We start from the raw sequence: 27,711 nt of genomic DNA on the forward strand, positions 1-27,711 counted from the left end.
GAAGTTTTGGCTGCGTTTAAACTTGGAGTGAAGCTCTCTTTGCTTTCGCAGTAGTTTCCTAACTTTGTTGTTGTACCACGGTGGGTTCTTCCCGTCCCTCGCAGTTTTACTCGGCACGTACCTGTCTAAAACGCATTTTACGAGTGCCTTGAACTTTTTCCATAAACACTCAACATTGTCAGTGTTGGAACAGAAATTTTCGTTTTGATCTGTTAGGTAGTCTGAAATCTGCCTTCTATTACTCTTGCTAAACAGATAAACCTTCCTCCCTTTTTTTATATTCCTATTAACTTCCATATTCAGGGATGCTGCAACGACCTTATGATCATTGATTCCCTGTTCTGCACATACAGAGTAGAAAAGTTCGGGTCTGTCTGTTATCAGTAGGTCCAAGATGTTATCTCCACGAGTCGGTTCTCTGTTTTATTGCTCGAGGTAATTTTCGGATAGTGCACTCAGTATAATGTCACTCGATGCTCTGTCCCTACCACCCGTCCTAAACATCTGAGTGTCCCAGTCTATATATGGTAAATTGAAATCTCCACCTAAGACTATAACATGCTGAGAAAATTTATGTGAAATGTATTCCAAATTTTCTCTCAGTTGTTCTGCCACTAATGCTGCTGAGCCGGGTGGTCGGTAAAAGGAGCCAATTATTAACCTACCTCGGTTGTTGAGTGTAACCTCCACCCATAATAATTCACAGGAACTATCCACTTCTACTTCACTACAGGATAAACTACTACTAACAGCGACGAACACTCCACCGCCGGTTGCATGCAAGCTATCCTTTCTAAACACCGTCTGTACGTTTGTAAAAATTTCGGCAGAATTTATCTCTGACTTGAGCCAGCTTTCTGTACCTATAACGATTTCAGCTTCGGTGCTTTCTATCAGCGCTTGAAGTTCCAGTACTTTACCAACGCAGCTTCGACAGTTTACAATTACAATACCGATTGCTGCTTTGTCCCCGCATGTCCTGACTTTGCCCCGCACCCGTTGAGGCTGTTGCCCTTTCTGAACTTGCCCAAGGCCATCTAACCTAAAAAACCGCTCAGCCCACGCCACACAACCCCTGCTACCCGTGTAGCCGCTTGTTGCGTGTAGTGGACTCCTGACCTATCCAGCGGAACCAGAAACCCCACCACCCTATGGCGCAAGTCGAGGAATCTGCAGCCCACATGGTCGCAGAACCGTCTCAGCCTCTGACTCAGACCCTCCACTCGGCTCTGTACCAAAGGTCCGCAGTCAGTCCTGTCGACGATGCTGCAGATGGTGAGCTCTGCTTTCATCCCGCTAGCGAGACTGGCAGTCTTCACCAAATCAGATAGCCGCCGGAAGCCAGAGAGGATTTCCTCCGATCCATAGCGACAAACATCATTGGTGCCGACATGATCGACCACCTGCAGATGGGTGCACCCTGTACCCTTCATGGCATCCGGAAGGACGCTTTCCACATCTGGAATGACTCCCCTCGGTATGCACACGGAGTGCACATTGGTTTTCTTCCCCTCTCTTGCTGCCATATCCCTAAGGGGCCCCATTACGTGCCTGACGTTGGAGCTCCCAACTACCAGTAAGCCCATTCTCTGCGACCGCCCGGATCTTGCAGACTGAGGGGCAACCTCTGGAACAGGACAAGCAGCCAGTCAGGCCGAAGATCACTATCAGCCTGAGACGAGCCTGAAACCGGTTCGTCAGACAAACTGGAGAAGCCTTCCGTTCAGCCCTCCGGAATGTCTTTCGCCCCCTGCCACACCTTGAGACGATCTCCCACTCTACCACAGGTGAGGGATCAGCCTCAATGCGGGGAGTATCCCAGGCAGCCACAGTCGTAGTCCGATCGGGGGATGCGTGGGACGAGCTGGCCGTCCCTGAAAAACCCCCATCCGGACCCCCACAGTGATGCCCATTGGCAACAGCCTCAAGCTGTGTGACCGAAGCCAATACTGCCTGAAGCTGGGCGCGAAGGGATGCCAACTCAGCCTGCATCCGAACACAGCAGTTGCAGTCGCTATCCATGCTAAAAACTGTTGTGCAAAGGACGTCTGAACTAATCTCCAGAGAGCGCAAACAGATCGACACAAAATCTAAACGGTTATTAAAATACAAGGTTGTCTAGTAAATGCAGTAATGCTGCTACTTGCGCACTGCTGACACACTGCTCGGCGGCGGAAGGAGACTACGAGATTTTACACTATTCAGGTACTAAAACGCGATGCTACAACTCTCAAATACTATAATACGCCCGAAATTTATGAATTAAACAATGCAAGTACCAAAAACACGCAAAGAAATTAAGAATTAAACTATGTAACAAATGAGTGAGCTTGGAGTATACGACTTGTTGCTGCAGCTGCTTATCCAACGGCGGCAGGGAGCACACTGACTGTGACCAACCGACACTGGCCGTTCAAAACAATGCACAGCAACAAACACCCCACCGCCAACAATATTTAGCCTATCCTTTCTGAAATTCGGCTTAACTTATCTCCTGCTTTAGCCAACTTCCAATGCCTGTAAAGATTTGAGCATCAGTGTTTTCCCAACATAGCTACGACAATTGACAACTTCTATACTGGTGGTTACTAGATCTACGTTTTCCTGTGTTCTACCTGCACCCTCCAAGACTGAAGCTGTTTCTATATTTCCCTGAGGCCCTCTAAGCTAAAAGAGCACCCAGTCCACGTCACACAGCCCCCGTTACCCGTGTAGCCACTTCTTGCGCGTAATGCACTCCTGACCTATTTAGCGGAACAAGAAACCACACCTCCCTATCGCCCAAGTCGAGGAATCTGCAGTCTACCGTCTGAGCCTCTGATTCAGACCCTCCACTCGGCTCTGTACCTGAGGTCCACAATAGGTCCTGTCGACTATGCTGCACGTGGTGAGCTCTGCTTTCATCTCGCAAGCAAGACAGGCAACCTTTACCACTTCTGATAGCCACTCGAAACCAGAGAGAATTTTTTTCCGATCCAAAGCGACACACATCATTGTACCGACGTGAGTCACCATCTGCATTTGGCGGCACCTTGTGCTCTTAATGAGATCTGGAAGGACCCGTTCCAATTTTGGAATCTTGTCATATGATTGTTCTTTGAGAGTAGCACATCCCAAGGGGTAGTTTAAAGCTTTTACGCACTCAGAATTGTACAGTGTCCAGTTATATTTCCTCAATACCACTATTTGGTCTCTAGGACATGGAAATTAATTAGACTTACGTCCATCATGTTTACAAGCATCCCAGAGAGGTCATTCACATTCAAGATTTTGCCAGAGTTTCTTGGGCCATTTCATTATTAATACTACTCAATAATCCCCTTGTACTCGAGTACTTCTATACGAGGACTTCGGCATTTGCTGAATTACAAAGGCATCACCTACTTTATCACTTTCTGTCACGTACCTGGCGTCGTATTTTGTAGCTCTTTAATATGCCGCCATGCATATAATAAAAATGATTACTTGTTATTATTTAGATGTAGCTTAGGTGGCTACAGCAGCAGAGAGTAAAGTCACATTCGTAACGATATTTCGTGTGTTCGAACTAATACTGGAAGTTTATGTGTATAGAAGCATGATCATATGTTACACATCCTATTTGGTATACGAGAGCGCTGGAACTAATCCCAGTGTTTCCAGAATTAATTTTTCACCCAGCAACGGCGTAAGCGCTGATTGTCACTTCCTGGCGGATAAACACAGTGTACCTACTTCCAGTCTGCTGAAAAGTATCGTTGAGTGAAATTTCAGTTTTAATCTCTGTTAGGACAGATCGGTGATGCACACTCGTATTTACATTGTCATATAGTTTAAATATTATTTTAATTACTTGCAAGAACTTCAGCAATATGTTTCGTAGATCCTATTGGGATAAGAACACTTTTGTAGATTTCAGACTACAGTTTTTGAAATTCCGAAACAAGTTGAAGTTTTTTCTTTATTTCTGCTTTTTTTCTCTCAATATGTACGATAAATGAATTAAATATTTTACATTTTCTCTTTAATTTAAGAAAAGGTGCTTACAGATTTAAGTGTGTAAAGTTCTACTCATCTGCAACACAGACAAATGTATAGAATAGATGACTGCCAAGAATTATTATGTCTGGAAATCCTACGTAGTCATAACAAGATAAATTTATAATTTTATTAGTTAAGTGCCGAATATTATACTTAACTAGTTCTTCGCACTGGTCAGCCTCGGCATCTGTGCCATTTCTTACAGAATTTCAGAGACATTACATAAGTCGCACTAGATATTTTCCTTATTTATACGTAATGAGGGCAGTGAAGGAGACCGAAAAAGTCAAGTAATTCCTCTACATGACTATTCTGCGATTCACACTTGAGTACCTGGAAAGAGGTTCATCGAACCGCTTTCTCTACCGTTCCACTCTTGAACAGCACGCGGGGAAAACGAAAATTTAAATACTTCTTCCTCTGTAGGTGGGTGTCAAAAAAATATTTTCGCGTTCAGAGAAGAACAATGTAGATTGAAATTTCGTGAAAATCTCTCCCACAACAAAAAACCCCTTTATTCCAATGAATGCCATCCAAACACGTGTACCATATCTATGACACTCTGCCCCCTACTACGTGACAATGCGAGCGCAGAACGAGCTGCTCTTCTTCGATCTTTTTCGATGTCCACTGTCAGTCCAATCCGGTAAGTATCCCACACCGCACAACAGTACTCTAGCGGTGGAGGGAAAATTGTAGTGTATTCAGTCTCTTTAGCAGACCTGTTGCCTCTTCTAAACCTTCTACCAACAAAACGCAGTTTTTGATTTGCCTTCCCCACAATATCACCTATGTGCTCGTTCCAATTTAAGTTGTTCGTAATTATAATTCCTAGGTATTTAATTGAATCGACATCCTTCAGTTTTTTGTGGTTTATCGTGTAACCGAAATTTAACGGGGTCCTTTTATTACTCACGTGGATGACCTCACACTTTTCATTGTTTAGGGTCAATTGTTACTTTTCACAACATACAGATATCATGTCTAAATCATTTTGGAATTAGTTTTGATATGATGTCTTTAATAGACGGTAAATGACACTTTCATCTGTAAAAAAATGTAAGATGACTGCTCAGATTATTTCATAAATCCATTTTTTTAAAGATGGCTGCTCAGATTACCTCCTAAATCGTTTCTTCTTTTTTGTTAGATTAGAATTAACAGAGGGCTGATAACACTTCCTTGGGAAACGCCAGATATCACTACAGTTTTACGCGATGGCTTTCCATCAGTTACCACGAACTGTGCTGTTCCAAACAGAAAATCACGAATCCAGTCACACAACTGAAGCGATATTCGCAGCTTGATGAAAAGCCCCTTGTGGGGAACGGTATCAGAAGTCTTTTGGAAATCTATAAATAAAGATTCAATTTGAGGTTTCCTGTCGACAGTACTCATTACTTCATGAGAATAAGGAACTAGTAGTGTCTCACAAGAATGATATTTTCTGATTCCATGCTATGTGTCAAGAGATTGTTTTCCTCGAGGCAGTTCATAATGTTCGAGAACAGTGTATGTTCCAAAACCCTATTGCAAATCGATGTCACTGGTATTGGTCTGTAGTTTGTCGGACTATTCGTACTTCATGTCTTGAGTATCGGTATGACCTGTGCAATTTTCCAGTCCGGTGCAACTTTCTTTCTTCGAGCCAATCGGTATACTATCTGGACCATAGGACTTGCCTTTATTAGGTGATTTAAGATGACTTGTTACAATGAGGATATCTATTTGCAAATTACTCACTTTGGCAGCGGTTCTTGAATCGAATTCTGGAATACTTACTTCGTCTTCTTTGGTATAGGAATTTCAGAAAACTGTATTTAGGAACTCCGCTTTAGTGGCACTGTCATCAGTAACATTACTTTCTCTGTCGCGCAGTGAAGGTTTTGATTGCATTTTGCTGCTGGCGTACTTCACATGCGACTAGAATCTTTTTTGATTTTCTGTCAGATTTCAAGACAGGGTTTCGTTTCAGAAACTATTAAAAGCACCTCATCTTGAATTTTTTAAGGACTTCATATTCGCCGTTGACTGTAGAAAGTATTTATTTCACAGTTGCAATTCCGGCCGATAGGTCGTTTTCAAGTGGTATTGCAGGAGACTGCTTCAACATACGCCAGACTTTAAAATCTTCCGACAAGTATATATGTCACCGTCAAAAATAAGTCTTTTTGACGATGACATCTATACATGTCGGAGGATATGCCTTTTTGATGATGACATCTGTACCTATCGAAGGATTTCAAAGTCTGACATATGCTGATGCAAATCTTTTGCATTACCACTTGAAAATGGCCCAAAGGCTGAAATTGCAGTTGTGGGAATACATGTCCTTTAAAAAATTCTACGTGACTGTTAACCCCAATCTCGTCTTGAAGTTCACGCTAAGTTTCGAGCTTCTGTGAAACTTCGCCACTCTTGGGGATTTCAAGTTTTTTAAAATTTTGCATGGTTTTTTTCGTCGCTCCTGTAATAACGTTCTGCCTATTTTTGTGTACCGTGGGGGACGGGGGTCAGATACACTTATTATTAATTTATTTGGTATTTTGCTGTTGATACTATTTTTTTGAAGTTAAGCCGCATCTTGTCAGCACGTTTATAGTTAATTTGAAAGGAATGGAGTCTGTCTCTTAGGAAGGCGTGAAATGAACTTTTAACTGCATTTTTAAACGGATGGTGGTGGATTTGGTTGATGGGTTCGAATGATCGGAGGTATTTAGTCTCTTTACAACAACGCTGTGGTCACTAATACCTGTACCCGTCATAATGCTCCCTATGTGCAAGGGATTATTTATTGCTTGGAGATCAAGTACGTTTTCGCAGCCATATACACTTCGAGTAGGCTCCTGAACTAACTGTTCAAAAAAATTTTCGGAGAAAGCATTTAGCAAGATTTCAGACGATTTTTTATGCCCGCCACCGATTGTAAACATGCAATTTCGTCAACTATCGACGGATGATTGGAGTTATCACCAAGTAGAATTGACAGACATATTTCTTATCATCTGGAAAGTAAGTTCTTTAATGAAAACAATAGACTCAAAAGTAAAATAACATATTACTGGAGATACGTTGATGATACCTTGCTGCTATTTGATGGAACAAAAGACGAGATCGTTAAACTACTAGCAGTATTCTACATCTACATCTACGTGATTACTCTGCTATTCACAACAAAGTGCCTGGCAGAGGGTTCAATGAACCACCTTCAAGCTGTCTCTCTACCGTTTCTTTCCACAAAAACATAAAATTCACAATAGAACATGAGAAAAACAAAAGCATAAATTTCCTGGATATTAAAATCACCAACCACCAACAAAAACATAAGTTCAGCACACACAGTAAACGCACATACACAGACATAACACTGGACAACTCACCATGCCATCCCACCACACAGAAACATGCTGCATTTAGGTTCATGCTACACAGAGTACACTCTCTTGATTTAGAATAAAACACCCACAAGAATGAGATAGACACTATAAAGAGCATTGCTATAAGCAATGGCTACACAGCCAAAACAACTGACAATTTAGACAGACAAATACACAAAAGCAAGATAACGAATGGCCACACTGTGAAAGAAGAGAAAATATTCACCAATATCCCATATCTGCACCCCATATCACAAAGAAATTTCTAACATTTAAAAAAAAAACAAATGTAACAGTTTCATTCTCAACTAACAATAAGTTAGGAAACTTCCTCTTCCATAATATAAAATCAAATACGCAAACATACAATAACAGTGGAGTGTGCAAAGTATCATGGCCCAGTTGTCCTGGCTTATATGTAGGGAAAACAGGCAGAAAATTCAAAACCCGTTTTCAAGAACACGTAAATGCTTTCAGGCTCAACCACTTCGAAAAATCAGTCATTGCGCAACACAGGTTGGAAACGAAACATGTCATCAACAATCTAGAAAACAATCTGGTAGTACTACATAATGAAGCCAATGGTAAGACCCTAAATCTGTTAGAACAACTGGAGATATACCGCCACAAAATCAAAACACCAAAATCTATATTAAATGAACAAACAGATTTCGCAAGCCACAGCTATTTCAGTAATTTTAAAGACCGATTCTAAAGTTATTTCCTGCACATGTCAATTGTTTCGTGCATATATCAAGTGTTTAATAATTATATATTAAACACTATGAGTATATTCATCTTTGATCACACATGTACAAAAACATCTGTGAAGTGTTTACAAACATGGGATAAATTCTAGTGTCCGATTCCACTCGTTGCCATTGAACAATGACGTCATACCTAAGGCAAAGACGGTACGTATAGGCAATCTGTGAAAGCAACGGATCATACTCGTAAACAAAGGAATGTAGTATACGATAAAATTGCAATAACAATCACAGACTTATTTACTTAGTCTTGAATTATATCGAAACGAACTGAAGGTAACGTAAATAATTAAGAACAAGAATTAGAAACAAATTTCCATGCCTGTTAGGAAGTATTCACGTAATTTAGTGACTAAAAAAACAGAGAACCTTTAAATTGCATTACATTAAAGCGCATGGTGAAGTCATACCGTTATAAAATAGCATTAATTGTACATAAATTATTGAATCTAACGAGAGAAGCGCGGGAAAATGGGGGTTCTGGGCAGGAGAAACTAAAATGTATCAGAAAAATGAGAAAAATGAATGACAATAAATACGAACCAGTAGCTTAAAATGTTGAGAAACCGACACACTAAATTCTAAAAATAGCCAGGACATGACAAACGAATATCTAAAAAAAAAAAGAATACTGGAATCGATAACTAGAATTAAATAATGTATGTAAATTCCATTTACAGATTCCAACCGCTCCATGATTCAAATGTAAATTATTTTTGCAGTTGTATGTACTGAAACGTAATACTATTTTTACGTTTGTAACTGCTCTCTAAAACTACTGCAGTATAAAACAAAAATTGGAATTGCTCACTAGAACTGACCTTCTATATACAATCATACTCATAAATTAAGGATAATGCTAATACATGGTGAAACAACGCTCTGGTGGGCGGCTTGCGGGCTTAAATTACCTCGGGGTATGACCATGCGGTGCATTTAACCTGCGGTCGTCGCACGGTGGCGCTGGCAGCAGTCCACATATGCAGAGGTGTGTTGGTTCATGTCAGAGTACGGTGCAGCGAGTAAGTGTGCAGATATGCTAATGGTGACTGTTTGTTGAAAATGGCTCAAAGAACACATACTGATGACGTTATGATGGGTAGAATACTAGGGCGATTGGAGGCTGGTCAAACACAGATGGTCGTAGCACCAGCCCTCCATGTGCCACAAAGTGTGATCTCAAGATTATGGCAACGATTCCAGCAGTCAGGAAACGTGTCCAGGCGCTACAGTATGGGACGCCCACAGTGAACAACACCACAAGAAGACTGATATCTCACGATCAGTGCCCCCATATGGCCACGGAGTACTGCAGGTAGCCTTGCTCGGGACGTTACCGCAGCCACTGGAACAGTTGTCTCCAGACACACAGTCTACAGACGACTGAACAGACATTGTTTATTCGCCCAGAGACCTGCAAGGTGTATTCCACCGACCCCTGTTCACAGGAAAGCCCGTAAAGCCTGGTTTCAAGAACACAGTACATGTCCATTGAAACCGTGGTCCCAGGTTATGTTCACGGACGAGTCCAGGTATAGTCTGAACAGTGATTCTCGACGGGTTTTCATCTGGCGTGAACCAAGAACCAGATACTAACCCCTTAATGTCCTTGAAAGGGACCTGTATGGATGTCATGGTTGATGGTGTGGGGTGGGACTATGATTGGTGCACGTACAACCCTGCATGTCTTTGACAGAGGGACTGTAACAGGTCAGGTGTATCGGGACGTCATTTTGCACCAGTCCCACCTTCCTCCTGATGTATGATAACGCACGGCCTCACTGAGCTGCCATCGTGGAGGAGTACCTTGAAACAGAAGATATCAGGCGAAACGAGTGGCCTGCCTGTTCTCCAGACCTAAACCCCATCGAGCACGTCTGGGATGCTCTCGGTCGACGTACCGCTGCACGTCTTCAAACCCCTGCGACACTTCAGGAGCTCCGACAGGCACTGGTGCAAGAATGGGAGGCTATACCTCAGTAGCCGCTCAACCACATGATCCAGAGTATTCCAATCCGTTGTGTGGCCTGTGCACGTGTGCATGGTGATCATATCCCATATTGATGTCGGGGTACATGTGCAGGAAACAGTGGCGTTTTGTAGCACATGTGTTTTTGGACGGTTTTCTCAACTTGTCACCAATACCGTGGACTTACAGATCTGTGTCGTGTGTGTTCCTTATGTGCCTATGCTATTAGCGCCAGTTCTGTGTAGTGCCACGTTGTGTGGCACCACATTCTGCAATTATCCTTAAGGGGGGTAGGACGTCAAACGGTGCCGACTTGGAGCAGGAGAGGCAACACACGACATTTTAATTTCCACTGTCTATAATTTTACAAATAAATTCATAAAACTTTGTCGACACGACCAGGAAGGATTCAGGATTCAAATTCATAGCAATGTAAGTTCAAAAGTATAACAAAATATTTTTTTTTACGTGTGAACTTTCATCATTTTTCACTTACTATTGGCTGCATTTTTTGCTGTAGGTACACTTTTCTTCACAAGTAAGATAGAATCTTCGATGAATTTTGCACAGCATAGTAACCATACGTACAGTTGTATGAAACCCTAGAATTTATATAATTAACGAAAAAATGAGTGAGCTGTTACATTTTAAACTTCATGTTTAGAAAAAACTCAAATTTTATGGTTAATTATCTCAATTTTTAGCACAGTTTTTAATAGATTTGGAAAATCCTAGAGTTTCATACACCTGTAAGTATGGTTTGTATGCTGTGCAAAATTTATCGACGAATCTCCCTTAGTTATGAAGAAAAGTGTACCTATAGCAACGAATGCAGCCAATACTAACTGAAAAAATTATGACATTTCACATGTAGAAAAAAATATTTTGTTCTATATTTGAACTTCAACTGCTATGAGCGTTAATCCTGAATCCTTCCTGGTCGTGGTGACAAAGTTTTATGAATTTATTTGTAAAAGTATAGACAGTAGAAAATAAAATGTCCTGTGGTGCCTCTCCTGCTCCAAGTCGGCCAGTTTGACGTCCTACCCCCCTTGATTTATGAGCATGAGTTACCGATTCCACTATTAGAAACTTTTTCTGTAGTTCAGAGAGCAATTAAAAATGCAAAAATCATATTAGGCTACATTTTAGCACACACGCGTGCTGAAAAAAACGATCTAATTAATGACTCATCGAATGGCAGGAATCGGTAACTAGAGACCTATACAGGAGGTCAATTCTAGTTACCTATTCCAGCTTTTCGATGGTTTCATAATTTTTTTAGACATTTTTGTAGTAAATTTGTGGATTATGTTTTTGTAAGATTTCCAGATTTCCTATTCTCTCAAAACTACTACTAATAAATACTGTAGGTACAGCTTCCAAATTTTTCTCTTTTTAAAGTAATGAAGAAACTAATACCATATGTAGTAATCCGTAACACTTTAGTGCACACACTTGTTGTTAAAACAATGTAAATAACGAACCGTGAAATAGTTGGAATCGGTAATTAGAAGTAACCCACGTAGGTCAGTTCCAGTTACCAGTCCAGTATTTGTTAGACACTATTTTTTGTCAATTTTCGTTACTTTTGTAATCGCCCCTTTACACTCAATAATTGTACGCCCCGGTAGCTGAGTGGCCAGTCCGGCTTTCGCCGCCGTGCAGTGCGGACGTGTTGTTGTTTCCACCTGCGGAGCGCGCGCGCTCGCTGTTGTTTACATTTCCGCGGCCGTCACTTACGTGTCGCTTACGTGCACTAGAACCATGACCAACCGTTTTAGAAAATCAACTTTACGTTTCAACTTCTGCAACGACTACGCACGACCAAAGGCCTTGGAAGTGGAACGCTTCCTACGCGACGTTGCTAAGATCCCAGCTTCTGACATCTTGGGCATCCATTTGTCCATATTAAGCAGTACTGTGTACGTCAAAGTCGTCAATGACGCGGTATGTGAAAGAATACTTCGTGACACCAACCATGGATTACGCTTTTGCCACGCCGACGGCAATGTCGGAGCGGTCACTGTCGATCATGCCGGCTTAGGAATGCGCACCATACGAGTTTTCGAACTCCCGTTCGAGCTTCCAGCGGAAGACGTTATCGCGGCTTTCCGCCCCTTTGGCACTGTACACGGCCACACTGCCGAACGCTGGGCGCAATTCCAAACGTACCCTGTTCTTAACGGTGTACGGCAGATCACCATCGACCTCCATCGCCACGTGCCATCTTACCTGCAAATTAGCGGGTGCCGCGCGGTTGTCATATACGACGGCCAACCCAAGACCTGTTCCGGGTGCGGCAAAGAAGGCCACCTCAGATCTGAGTGTCTTCAGCGACGAATAACCCAATTGCCAGCCGCTACCGTGGCACCTCCGGCTCCGACTACGGTTTTACCGATCACCTACGCATCGGCGCTCTGTTCTCCTCCCACCGACCGCCGCCCATCGGACCATGCACCGGTGACCCCTCCAGCTGCTACGGATACCGCTGGGGCCGACGCGTCGCGCTCAAAGCCTGACGCTACTCCGGCGCCACTACCAACAGCGACGACTTCCGACACCCACCCGCCTGAACATATGGACGCCCCTTCATTTGACGTTCCCGCGACGGCCTTCCTCTCAGAGCGACGCGACTCCCTCCCGTCTTCCGACACGGAGGGACGAACCCGCAAACAACGTTCACCTAAGAGGCGCAAGAGGAGGCGCCGTACGGTCTCGGAACGAGACGGATCACCACCCCCCGATGCTCCAGAGGCCGTCCGACCCGACGAGGCCTCGGAGAACCTACACGACGATACGAATGACGGCAACATGACGCCGACTGTGGATACGTCGATGCCTACTCTACTGGCTCGCTCAGGTGCTCCTGAACCAATGGACTCCACAGATGCGACTGCCGCCGAGACGTTCTCTGCCCCTACGACCGAAGTGGAACGTACGACCATCACAACGACAACGCCTTCAATGGTGTGGAGTGAGGACGTCGATGAGGAACCGGACCACACGCTGGGGACAGAGTTACCCCAGACGGAAGCATCGGTACGCCGCTGATAATGCCGTCAGGTGGCGTACGGCACGACTCACCGTTGCCTCGTCCCTCTTCATCCTCCGCCGGTGGAGTTCCCCTCCACGGCGGGTTACAGCTCCAAACCTACCGAATAGCGACGATCAACACTAACACCATTAGCTCATCCGTGAAACTTCAACTGCTGCGAGAGATGATATGGGCGTCGGACGTCGATATCGCACTACTACAGGAAGTACACCTGGCCACACTACCAGACGTCGCGGGATATAACACTTATCCTTCTCCTGGTGACCACCTGGGACGCGGCGTAGCCATCTACGCCAGAGAAGGCATTCCAGTGGCCGATATCACATACCTTCCATCTGCCAGAGGCATGGCCGTCACCGTCATGGGGACGCGTATCGTCAACATTTACGCTCCGTCAGGCTCCACCCGCAGACGCGACAGGGCCCTCTTCTATTCAGAAGAAATCGCTCCTTTGTTTCTTGGACGCTGCGGCCATTACTTGCTTGGGGGTGATTTTAATTGTGTCTTGCACCCTAAAGATCAAGTGCCCCACTACAACACCTGTCAAGAACTGCGTCTTGTCGTCCGAGATCTGTTGCTCCGCGACACTTGGGAAGTTCGGCACGGCGACGCGCCTGGACATACTTACCAGACGAGTCACTCCGCGAGCCGCCTTGATAGAATTTACGTCTCTCGGGAACTCACACCTGCAGTCCAAGGTGCAGAACTTTGGCCCCTGGCCTTTTCGGACCACTGTGCCTACATCTGCAACATTCTCTTCCCCAAGCAAGTGGTCTGGCGTAGTCGTGCACCGTGGAAGCTAAACACCTCCCATCTTCATGATCCCGAATGTCTTCAACGTGTTACCGAGACATGGGCCACCTGTGAACGTCGCTTACCTAAATACTGCACGACCTTGACCTGGTGGCTAGAATGTGCCAAACCTGCCATTCGACGTACTTTGATTCAGTATGGAAAGGAAGTTGCTACGTGGCGCCGGCACACTACCGACTATTTCTACGCCGTTCTCCGCGACCTGGACGCCCAACCGCCCACCCCTGACACCCAGAGGGAACGCAGCAGGATTAAGGCGCAAATTGTAACTTTGACACGCCGTAGACTGCAGGGGGCTATGGTGCGAACCCGACGTCAAGATTCGGCGGAACAAGAACATCCGACCATGCATCATATCGCCTCCGATAGGAAACATCGACGACGACAACTCATCACCGAGATCACCACCTGTCGCGGCCAGCACGTCACTTGCCAGGCCGAAATCGTCAGTGCCTTTGTCGACCACTACCGCACAATGTACCAGGAGGAGACTACCAACAACCACGCTGAGGAGTCTGTGTTACCACACGTAACTCGCACCCTCACCAGCGACGAAGCGGACGAGCTGCTGGAGCCCATTACGCGTGACGAAATCCACGATGCAATCAAAAAAGGTGCTCTGAATAAGTCACCTGGTGTCGACGGATTGCCGATAGAATTTTATCGCGCTTTCTTCACACTAATGGCATCACGGTGGACAACGATGTTTAATGAACTGCTGACGATAGGGAACGCCGTACCGCCGTCCTTCGTCACGGGAATTATTATACCCATCCACAAGCCGACACCAGGTGTGACGACAGCACATTACCGTCCCCTGACTCTGCTTAACGCAGACTGTAAAATTTTTACACGCCTACTGGCAACGCGATGCCACAAGATCCTGCCTAGCATTCTATCCCCGGAACAGACAACTCCGGGCCACAGGAGAATGTCGCGATTTAATTGCACTGGCAGCGGCGTGCAGACTCCGCGCCGCAGTGGTTGACATTGATTTTGACAGCGCATTCGACAAATTGCGGCATCTCTTTCTGTTCTCAGTGATGAACCGCATGGGTTTTCCACCAGCCTTTATCGACGTGATCCGGCGCCTGTACGGCACCGCCGAATCTCTGATTCAGGTTAACGGCCGTGTGGCGGGACCAGTGGCAATCCGGCGTTCCGTACGGCAAGGCTGCCCACTTTCGACCCTACTCTATGCCATAAGCCTGGAGCCACTCATCGGGAGTCTGACGAGCCACCTTTCTGGTCTCACTTTGCGACAGCACAGTTTTCGATGTCGTGCGTATGCGGATGACCTCCTCCTCTTGATCCGCTCACGGAGTGAAACACACACGGTACTTGATTTGATATCAACGTACGGCACTGCAGCGGGCAGTAACACGAATGTGGCTAAATCCGCGGCGATGCCCATTGGACGCGGCCTCTCACACGAAGACTTAGCACCTCTCCCGTGTGTACAACTACTACGATATCTTGGTATCATTTTCACCTCCACCGTGCGCCGCTCCGCTGCCATCAATTTTCGGCGTGCACTCCAAACTATCCGCACGACGGTGCGACAAAATCTTCTCCGACGACTCGATTCTTTACAACGCGTCCAATACCTCAATCAACATGTGGCGGCCAGAATGGTCCACATCGCACAAGTCCTCCCGCTGCCATCAACTATTGGACGCAGCCTTCAGGCTGCCCTCGGATACTTCCTTACAGCCGGTACGATCTTTAAGGTCCGCTGCGACACGCTCACCCTTCCCCCGCGAGCAGGAGGCCTCGGCCTTGTCAATGTGCGACTCCGAGCGGCGTCCTTGTACATGTCCACCATGCACAAGCAGTGGCACGGGGGCACCTCCCTTACGCGCAGCTTGCTGGAAATTCTTGTGCCCGCGTCCATAACACCACCAGTACCAGTCGGACACATCAAGCACCATTTGACGCACATTTCTGATTTCATCGTCGACTACAGTTATGCTCACACACACTTACCGACCACGCGTTCTCCTCGACCTAAAGATTTTTACACCCCTCTCCTTCGTTCCATATCCAGCAACAATATCGAACTGAGACATCCGTCCACGCGGTGGCCAACGGTTTGGCGTCACATCCACCAGCCTTTTCTTCCCTCCAACGTCCGGGCAACATGGTACCAAGTCGCAAATGAAAAATTCGTCACAAACCATCGCCTTCACGCCATCGGACTACAGGACTCTCCACTTTGTTCCATTTGCCACCTCGTGGATGACGATGTCCATCAACTGACTTGTACTGCCACCAGTGACGTCTGGAAACTTGCCCGACAGTTCGTAGCCTGTTACCTCCGCGTTCCGCCGGACTCGATTGACCCATGGACTTTTATCCATCCTGAGAATACTTATTTCCCCGCCTCCAAAAATCATGCGATTGTCTGGGTCAAGGGATGGACGATCACCTACATGTATAATGGTGGCGACAAATCACGCCTTGATTTCTGGCAGTACTTACAAACCGCCCACAGTGAAGTCGAACAGCGACCGCGCTACCGCGCCTTCTTCGCCAATTACCTACACGCGATCTTTACTTCACCCCCGCTCAGTTGGATGGTGCCACACGCCGACAGCACTCCCGCCCCCCCTGCTGACATCTGAGACTCCCCGCGCTACTTTCTACATTGTAAGCCACAGTGGAATAGGCGCATGGACACGCGCCTCCTTTCTTTAATGCACTACCCCAGACAACACTGGTCTTTCCCTCACTCCACTGTATATTGCTTCACACCTCTTAGATTACATCAGACCTATTATTCATTTTTTTCCCTACACCATGTTCATAAAAAAAAAAAATTCCTCGCCTTGTACGAGTATATTGTCTTGTGTTATTTTCGCCGGAAGGATGGCATTTCTGTTGTATTTAAGTTTGTACCAATAAAGATCTTTTTTTCCATTTACCCTTTTCCTGGTGAAAAAAATATAAATAAAAAAAAAAAAAAAAAAAAAAAGTGGTCAGCGTGACAGACTGTCAACCCTAAGGGCCCGGGTTCGATTCCCGGCTGGGTCGGAAATTTTCTCCGCTCAGGGACTGGGTGTTGTGTTGTCCTAATCATCATCATTTCATACCCATCGACGCGCAGGTCGCCGAAGTGGCGTCAAATCGAAAGACCTGCACCAGGCGAACGGTCTACCCGACGGGAGGCCCTAGCCACACGACATTTCCATTTTACTCAATAATTAGTATTAAAAGTTAACGCTGATTCATAATATTATGACTTCACCATGCGCTATACTTTACTGGGTTTAAAGGTTCTCTGTGCTTTTCTTACTCGCATAATTACGATAATAATTTATTTCAGACATGTATACTTCTCTCTTTCTGTTCTTATTTATTTTCGTTACCTTCTATTCTTGTCGGTATAATTTGTGGCCAAATAATTAATCACGTCAACTGTGTTTGAAATTTGATTGTATGCTACATTCGTTTGTTTACGATTGTGATCAGTTGCTTCCAAAGATTGCCTCTATGTAACATCAGTGCCTTAGGTATGACGTCATTGCTCAAAGCCGACGAGTGGAATCGGACACTAGAATTGATCCAAACATGTGTATGCGAATGTGCCTCTGAATGAAGTGATATGTACGAAAACGGTGGAGAAAAGAATGTATGCTGGTGCTAGAACGTTAAAATCTCTTTTCTTGGATTTTTGGGGGTTCATCCTTCCCACTATTTCGCACATATTTTCCGCGTTTGACTTACGAAATTCATAACCTAAAATCAAACCTTTTCGTGGCTGGAATATGTATTTCATCTCATTCAAGAGAAAAAATAAAGCTTGTATTAAGACAAATTATACGTGATAATGGACCCACAGGATCCGAGATGCATCGTGTACTTAAAACACGAAAAGTTGTGGCTGAAGGCGTTTCTTAATTCATACCTCCAGTGTAATGAATACAGTCGCGTTTGAAGCTGCGACATATGAATAAAATGAAAGTAGAATTTTAGTGGGGTACCTGTTTCAAATGAGACTCAAGTCTTCTTTGAACTGTTCAGTAACTGTATCATCTAAGCCGAGAGGTCGGTGAAAGAGGCCAGTTATTAATTTGTTACGATTCTCAAGTATAATCTCTATCCGTATTACCAAGAAGTATCTACTTCAATTTAGTTACAGGGTAGACTATTTCTAACAGCAACAATCATGTCACGATCAACTGTGTTTAATCTATCTTTTCTGAAAACTATTAAGTCCATTGTACAAACGTTTCGCCTGAACTTACCTCCGATTTTAACAAGCTTTCAGTACCTACAATAATCTGTGCTGAAGTGCTTTCCATTCGCTCCTGGAGCACTGGTTCTGTCCCAGCACAGCTGCAACAGTTTGCTGCCATGATACCAAAGGTTCCTAAGTCATCCCTTGTCTTGTTTTTGACTTTCACCCTTTGAGACTGAAACTCTCTTTGTTCTTTCCTGAGACCCTTCAACCTAAAAAAACCGCTCAATTCTACACAGCACCCGCTACCCATGTAGACGCTTCCTGTGTGTGGTGGACTCTTGATGTACTAAACGTGACCCGGTACCCCTCCCCCCCCCCCTGTCTTATGGCTCGAGGAATGTGCAGCATACGGGGTCGAAGAAGCTTCTGGGCCTCTGATTCAAAGTTTCCACGCAGCTCTGTACCTTATGTCCGTAATCGGTCTTGTCGATGATGCTACAGATGGTGAACACTTATTCTCAGAAGCACGACTGGCAGTCTTTACTAGTTACATCAAGTTCTTCAAATACTGGATTTTGGTAAGCACCTGTGTTATTAGTGAAGCCTGAAATAAATTTGGAGTGCAACGATGGACTGTCTCATGAGTGCTGTAGATGTAGGGATCCGGTAATGTACTTGTTGTGTGGGTTACTTTCCTCGCCCGGGACATTAGGGTCAGGTGTACGTGCATGGAGCTGTTTAAATCGCAGTTGCCGAAGGTAGTCAGTTCTGCTTTCCATGATGGGTATAAAGCAACACTTACGTTTTCCGTCTCACACATAAATCGCTTCCACCCCAGTTCAACTCTATTCCATTAAAATAGCAAACTCACTTCCGTATTGTTTAGATCGAGGGGTGGAATTAAATATGAAAATTTTTTCGTGAGCATGTTAAATTGTGAAAACTATTTTCTATTTAACAGAGTATTTTATTAATTACATTGTATTGCTTTGTCCGCAGCTCGTGGTCGTGCGGTAGCGTTCTCGCTTCGCACGCCCGGGTTCCCGGGTTCGATTCCCGGCGGCGTCAGGGATTTTCTCTGCCTCGTGATGACTGGGTGTTGTGTGATGTCCTTAGGTTAGTTAGGTTTAAGTAGGTCTAAGTTCTAGGGGACTGATGACCATAGATGTTAAGTCCCATAGTGCTCAGAGCCATTTGAACTTTTTGTATTGCTTTGCGTTATACTTGTTCATTAAAGGGAATGGAGTCGACTGGATGGTAACACTCTGTCGGAATTCATTACAAATTTTTGAAGTAGGAGAGAAAGGGGACCCATTCGTTCACCGTTCAACGTGAAGATGCTAAGTTTCTGCTTCTGTTGCTTCGTTGTCTGTGGCATTACATCGTATTTCGGCTCCTGAAACGATGGTGTTGTACAGAAGAGAAAACTCAAATATAACCGCGGACTCACATGTGCGGTCTTTGCTCCAGGTGCAGGAATTAACATGTTTTAAGATGCAAAGTAGACCTAAACGACATGTGTCAATCCCATATTGCTGTTGACCCTGTCGGCAATAGATGCTCACATCACGAGCTACAAAGAGTATACTTACTGCAGCATTTCATGGTACGTTGAGCCTGGTGGATTTGGCATTCTTGCCTGACTGGAATAAAACGCGCTATCTTTTTTTTTTATCTCTCGTCTTATACACGTTGTATTCTCGACACATGAGACATATAGCCCAAAACCATTTTCCAGGTTTAATTAATAGACTCCGTCAGGTAAGTGGAGCGCTACAACTGCAAACCGGCAGTGATGTTTGTGAGAGACAATGAAAGGTATGTATAATGCGTAGTCTTCCTACGCCAGAGTCAATTGACATAAAAGTTTTCTGAGTACTTCTAGACTTTTATGTCAAATGAAACGTGCAGTTGCTAGCTCCAGTGATGTTACAAATGAAGTTGTCGTAGCTGTGAAGCGGCTCAGCTTTCCATGTAATTATGTAACAGGAAGGGTCGGCGAACACCCGGACGAGCGAAGGTGCTAAACGGTGTCTCTTTGACGGTGGTTGCGTTTTAATGTAGCATCAAAATACAAGGATTTCGAAGACTCTCACGGAAAATAATGTGTGCACAATCAAAAATATCCAGCTTTTATACTGAACTACACTTCTTGTATTTTTCCAGGTCAGCTGTAAATTGGTTGTCAAACAGAAACAGGAAAACGACAATGCTTTGTCCTTCCGGAAGATTATGCTCAATACGATGAATTTCCGCATTCTTGGTGCGTTATCAAGTGACCAGCATGCCTACTGTGCTTCGATTGCATCTATTAACTTACAAATAAGGTAACGACAACAAATATTTATGGGCTGTAAGATAACATGTATGTGTGTTAATACTGGCGCACTCACGAGCAATTAAACGAAATATAGTTACTGTGTTCGAGGGACAGCGCCTTGGTTGCCACAGCAAAAGAAAAGATTCGCCAGTGACAAAAGGCTTCTCATTATTACCTGATTTTGACTAATCATGGCTGCTACTGGATTAGTTAAGCTTGTTACATAAGTTTCAATCAAGTTCAACGTTCTGCTGTACCTAATTAGAATATCCAAATTCCGTTGCCTCCCACACTGTTTACAACGGACAGTCAGCAAATGACAGCTATACCATCACCAGTAATTAGCAGTTTAATGCACAACGTATCCACAACAAGACTTTCTTATCACAGTTAATCCAAGGTACCATGCTCAGTTTTGATCGTTTCAGCTCAACACAGCACATTTCAAACATATGTAAGATAACTTTTGTTGGGGCCCGCAGTGCATAATATGTATTTTAATAAAATGGTTATTACGAATATCAGCCAGCTACACTGCTCTTTAAATGATTTTTATTTCATAAATTATTCACGATGAGCCCATTTCGGCATGTTGCCACCATCAGGTGGTCTGTAAATAGATAAGCAAGCGATGGTCTTAATATGATGGTCTGTAACTATGATCTTAAAAGTTATCTTCATGTGTTTTTACCTTGCATGCAATATCGTTGCTGCCATGTTCTATCTTTTTCAGAATTATTCTCCTCAGATGTACACTGGACACGCGTATGAGATTTTAGTTGGTTTTTATGTATGCTATTTATCTTGACAGCTTGGATGACAGTGGATCAACGATGTTGCATGTTTACACAGTTACCATTATTTATAAGTGGTGGAGGGAAAATTCGGTTGTCTCTTATTATTTTTATAGGTTTGGTTCTAGTTATGTTTTTGTCTGGAAGTTGTTTTGGCTTTATTTGAGATTTTTATTTTATATTTTTATTTTTTTCGTCATAATTTTGTTATTGTCTTTGAATTATGCTGCTGTTATGTCTTTGTTTTATTCTCTTTATGTTGTTATCGCTGTTACTATGGATATGTGTTACTTAGCATCTCTGATTCATTGCTTTACACGTTTTCGTGATGTATAATGTGAATAAAGTTTTCTATGCACTTTTTGTGCTTTAGTTCGGTTTGTTCGTTCAGAAAATTTGTAGGGTTGCTGTATACATGTGATTATATCTCCATTTCCTCAAGGACGTTCACGAATGCTCCCTTCTGCGTAATGTGGAGTAATTCTAGTGCTTCTTTTATAGGTTTTACGTCGTGTTTTTCTGTTTGTAGATGCTGAAAAAATGTGGATGTATTATTTCCCTTTCTTTGCTGTGCTCTTTGTATCTAATTCTGAAGTTCCTGCCGGTTTGTCCCTATACAAATACTGCTACGAAATTTACAGAAAGCCTATCGCTACAGACTATATTATCAATGCCCACTCAATCATCCAGAAGCTCACAAGCTCGCATTCTTCCACACAATGCTTAACATATTAATAAATTTGTCACTAGAAGATGACGCAGTTCAGAAGGAAATAAAAACCTTAGAATACATAGCCCAGGAAAACAATTATGACCCCAGAATTATACTACAATAAGACACAATCAGAAAGGCAGAATATACATAAAGAAATAACACTAAACATATAGAAAACGAAAAAGAAGAACACATACGTAACCACAAGTTACCTAGGAAACATTTTAAACAAAATAAATAATTCAACAAAACCGACATCGCCTTTGCCTATCAAAATACACACAGCCTCAAACACAAAATCCACAAAGGTAGCTCGAAAATCCCATACACAACACCGACATTTTCAAAATTACACAATTTCTACTTAGGAGATATCGTTAGGAACTTCCAAATCAGATACAAAGAGCACCTCAGAGAAACTGAAAGTAACGCATCCACAGAGCATCTGATGGTGGTAATATGCCGAAGTTTCTTCGGCCGATTGCCTCACAATGCAATACCAGACATCCCACTCACTACTGTCATAAATCGTTTGGGTTTTCCTAGTATCTCAAAAATAATTTATCATAACGCCCGCCACCGCAATCGCGTGATCGATTTAGAATCGCACGTTCGATATATATCTTTTACGTCTTGCGACTTCGATAGGCCAACATTCTTGGAAATTACCGATAGTCATAATGACCTTGTTTTGCATAGATAAAATGTTACCTACTGAGTCAAAGCTCACAGAGATAACAGAAGCTACAAACAATGACTCTGAAAGAATAATACTGCCAATTCATAAAATACAATTCTGTACTTATACCTTTACAAAAACTATGAAACAAATACAAAAACTGTAGCGAAGGAAAGAATGTATACAACTTATAATGCATTCGTGAGATATATGAAACTAGTGAGAGCTGTTGTAAAATTACAGGGGGGACTGAAAATATGCCCTTTACAGCGTCGCCTGTCTAGAATCTCGTCACACCTTCTATGGTCATTATCGTGAAAGTAGTGTTCCGACGTCTTGCAGACTGCCACCTTTTCATGTGGAACCGTGTCAGTTGTGTGTGCTCCTGGCTATGTGTCGGGAAAATCATCGTCGCTGAATGAAATTTTCAATCTTCAGCGGAGTGTGCGCTGATATGAAACTTCCTGCCAGATTAAAACTGTGTGCCGGACCGAGACTCGAACTCTGGACCTTTGCCTTTCGCGGGCAAGTGCTCTACCGTCGGTCGGTAGAGCATTTGCCCGCGAAAGGCAAAGGTCCGGCACACAGTTTTAATCTGCCAGGAAGTTTCGTTTGATTATTGTTGTCAGTTCCTTGTTGAATAGCCATACCATCCAGGACCGCCACCTACAGAATAGAGGAACCACAGTACAGATGTACGTCTGTGTACCACACGTCAAAAGGGTTGAGAGATTATCACTTGGTGAGGAAGGGAAGGAGGAGGTAATTAGTCTTCTGACTGGGTTGGTGCGACGTGCGACGTGTCTTTCCTCTTCTGTGACAACCACTTCATCACAGAGTTGACCTTACACCCAAAAATCTTCGATTATCAATTGAAAACATTTCACTCTTCCCCTACAGTTCCTCTCCTTTACGAGCCCCTCTAGTACCATGAAACTTATTGCCTGAAGTGTTTACACATATTCTCACTTCAACTTAGTTTTCCACGTATTCCTTTCCGACGATTCTCTGTTGAGACCTCCTCTTTCCTTGGCTTACCAGCCCGCCTAATTTGCAGCGTTCTTCTCTTATTTTATTTCAGTTGGCATTGGTCGCCTTTCTTAAAATATTGCCATAACCGCTGGCGCAAAACGGGTGTTGTATGTCCATCCATTCTTCTTTGATGTTGTTTGAGTCACTTATCTGGAAGACACGGGCAGTCAGCGTGTGTAGCCCTGAATACTTCTGAAGTCTCCTCGTGCAGGTCCCTATTTGTGTGGGTTATCTTCCGGTACACTTTGTGACCCACTGTACCATTCGCAGTACTATATACCTCCACGTCCAAAAATGGTAATGCACCGTTGGTTTAGGTTTCGTGGGTGAACTGTATATTCTTATGCAGGCTATTTAAATGTTGAAGGAAGCTTCCCAATTCCACCTTTCCTTGTGGCCGGATAACGATAAATACCGTACCAGCAACAGGGGCGTAACATTCAGGAGCTAGGACTGTTTGCACAAAAGCGTCCATTAAGATGTCCCAGTGACATAGAACTACCTTTTCTCCACCAAATCCAGTCTTTCCCTGAGGAAGGCTGTTGCAGAACTATCGAATCTTTGGTTTTAAATTTATCATCAAAGTATTTTATACTATGATGCGCTACAACACCCAGAAAAATTTTAATCATCATGACACCGCCCGCGGCAGCCTACTTTTTTATGTAAGTGAATTAACCATTACCAAATTTGATCGGCACACACTGAACTACTACTGAATACGCTGGCGATTTTGTACTACAGAGGCCTTAGGAATATTTCATTATTCAAGACCTATTTATTGAGTTTTTTGAGAAATGCATCGTATTGCATTAGGAAATCGATGAGATTCAAATCCTGCAAATATGCAGGAAACCGAAGAGAGCAGAGCTGTAGCCGGCTGAGGTGGCCGAGCGGTTCTAGGCACTACAGTCTGGAATCGCGCGACCGCTACGGTCGCAGGTTCGAATCCTGCCTCTGGCATGGATTTGTGTGATGTCCTAAGGTTAGTTAGGTTTAAGTAGATCTAAGTTCTAGGGGACTGATGGCCTCAGAAGTTAAGTCCCATTGTGCTCAGAGTCATTTAGATAAATACCATAAATACCAAATAAACGTCACACTCAACTTTTCGCAATTCGTTTAAGGAAACCGGTGTCTTCAGCGGATGACACAAGATAGAATCGATTCCATGTTGTCCGACTACGCTTTGATCCCTTCTGAATGTTACAAGCCGTGCATCAGAAGCTGAAAAGTGTAAATGGTACAGGGAATTGTTACGAAAAATTCATGTCATTTCATTTTAAAAGTATGTTTTCAAAAAAAAACAAAAAAAAGGAAAAAAAAAGAAACACACAAACTTATATTTTGCCATTGATAAATATTATGCGTAAGTTCTAAAATAGAAGTGTGGGAACTTTGTTTTCATTAACACGCACTAACATAATCGAAAACTATTCCCAGAGAATCAGGACTTCTTGTGTTAATTTGGTTTCACAATTATATTTCAATTGTAGATTATCGGTCGTGGACGCTGAGCAGGGTACGCAAAGAAATAGAAGTCGATATTTCGAGAACGGTTTGAGCGTGTACAAGAATGGGCAAACGCAATGAACAAATGGAACTACAGCTGAACAAAGAACGCTGGGTCTGGAACGAACAACAAGTGACCCTCCGAAAAAAGAACGAAGCTGACCGAACGAAACCGCATAAGGAACGAAGAACGGTCGAAATGGAACGAGGAACGAGACGGTAGCGGCAATGAGGCCGTCCTGGAGGAACCGTCCTTTAGAAGTCGTCGACCTGTCCCACAGGTGGTATGGTGAACCGTTCCCATAGACAATGTACCGCCGGCAAAACCTGGGTCAAATAAGCAGCCAGCTACTGCTTGCTATTTCTGATTCAGCTATAACTTTGATTCCATTGATTTGGTTTGGTCTGATTCCATTGTTTTTTTTTAAAAAAAAAAAGAAGTCCAGTCGATGCGAAATGGAAACACAGAGAAAATCAAAAATGGTTTATTTGCAGCATTTGGCAAAACCCAGGTACTTCTCTACACAAATGTCGAGGAGGCAGCCGCCTGTGCTTCTCTTCGCAGGTCTACAGCTCGTTGTTTGTGCCAAAATGCTGTCCTCATATCCAGCAGTTCATGTGAATGAAGAGATGAAAACCCAAGAGGGCCAAGGTCGGGCTGTATGGGGGGTGACCCAACACTTTTCATCGAGTACGATGGAGCAATGTGTTTGCTGCAGCTGCGCGTGAAGAAGAAGAAGAAGAAAGGTTAGGCATTAAGGTTCCATTGAAACCTGCTGCAGTGTACGGCTAAGCATTGTCGTGTAGCAGGGCAATACGTAAGACGACATTCCTCTTCGCTTCTTCCGAATTTTCCTTCGTAAACGATTTCTATCGAATAGGCTGATCCAATCACTGGAAAAGGCCATCAGTTGACACTCACTTCCTTCCCTCACCGCCTGCACCATGAACGACTTTATTTACTACAAAGTTTCTGCACCACTGCCGCAATTCGCTGTCATGCATGACAGTTACACTACTGGCCATTAAAATTGCTACACCAAGAAGAAATGCAGATGATAAACGGGTATTCATTGGACAAATATATTACACTAGAACTGACATGTAATTAAATTTTCACGCAATTTGGGTGGATAGATCCTAAGAAATAAGTATCCAGAACAACCACCTCTGGCCGTAATAACGGCCTTGATACGCCTGGGCATTGAGTCAAACGGAGCTTGGATGGCGTGTACAGGTACAGCTGTCCATGCAGCTTCAACACGATACCACAGTTCATCAAAAGTAGTTACTGGCGTACTATGATGAGGCAGTTGCTTGGCCACCATTGACCAGACATTTTCAATTGGTGAGAGATCTGGAGAATGTACTGGCCAGGGCAGCAGTCGAACATTTTCTGTATCCAGAAAGGCCCTACAGGACCTGCAAAATGCTGTCGTGCATTATCCTGCTGAAATGTAGGGTTTCACAGGGATCGAATGAATGGTAGAGCCACGGGTCCTAACACATCTGAAATGTAACTTCCACTGTTCAAAGTGCCGTCAGTGCGAACAAGAGGTGACCGAGACGTGTAACCAATGGCACCCCATACCATCACGCCTGGTGATACGCCAGTATGGCGATGACGAATACAAGCTTCCAATGTGCGTTCACCGCGATGTCGTCAAACACAGATGCGACCATCATGATGCTGTAAACAGAACCTGGATTCATCCGAAAAAATGACGTTTTGCCATTCGTGTACCCAGGTTCGTCTTGAGTACACCATCGCAGGCGCTCCTGTCTGTGATGCAGCGTCAAAGGTAACCGCAGCCGTGGTCTCCGAGCTGATAGTCCATGCTGCTGCAAACGTCGTCGAACTGTTCGTGCAGATGATTGTTGTCTTGCAAACGTCCCCATCTGTTGACTCAGGGATCGAGACGTGGCTGCACGATCCGTTACAGCCATGTGGATGAGATGCCTGTCATCTCGACTGCCAGTGATACGAGGCCTTTGGGATCCAGCACGGCGTTCCACATTACCCTCCTGAGCCCCCCAATTCCATAGTCTGCTAATAGTCATTCGATCTCGACCAACGCGAGCAGCAATGTTGCGATACGATAAACCGCAATCTTGATAGGCTACAATCCGACCTTTATCAAAGTCGGAAACGTGATGGTACGCATTTCTTCTCCTTACACGAGGCATCACAACAACGTTTCACCAGGAAACGCCGGTCAACTGCTATTTGTGTATGAGGAATCGGTTGGAAACGTTCCTCGTGTCAGCACGTTGTAGGTGTCGCCACCGGCGCCAACCTTGTGTGAATGCTCTGAAAAACTAGTCATTTGCGTATCACCGCATCTTCTTCTTGTCGGTTAAATTTCACGTCTGTAGCACGTCATCTTCGTGGTGTAGCAATTTTAATGTCCAGTAGTGTACATTATATGCCAGAGACCCCGGCGGCGCTGCAAGAAGTCGGCGAGAAGGAGCACG

General features: G+C 44.0%; 1 protein-coding gene across 1 annotated transcript in view; it reads left to right on the forward strand.

Annotated features, from left to right (window-relative positions):
• Positions 1–27,711, forward strand: part of LOC124787542 (toll-like receptor 2) — a 135,698-nt gene that overhangs the window by 13,277 nt on the left and 94,710 nt on the right. The window contains exon 2 of the mRNA XM_047254347.1: positions 20,354–20,514. Coding sequence (XP_047110303.1) covers positions 20,354–20,514 — 161 coding nt within the window. The remainder of the gene's footprint in view (positions 1–20,353; positions 20,515–27,711) is intronic.

Source organism: Schistocerca piceifrons, chromosome 1 (assembly GCF_021461385.2).
Source record: "Schistocerca piceifrons isolate TAMUIC-IGC-003096 chromosome 1, iqSchPice1.1, whole genome shotgun sequence".
NCBI classification, from domain to species: Eukaryota; Metazoa; Arthropoda; class Insecta; order Orthoptera; family Acrididae; genus Schistocerca; species Schistocerca piceifrons.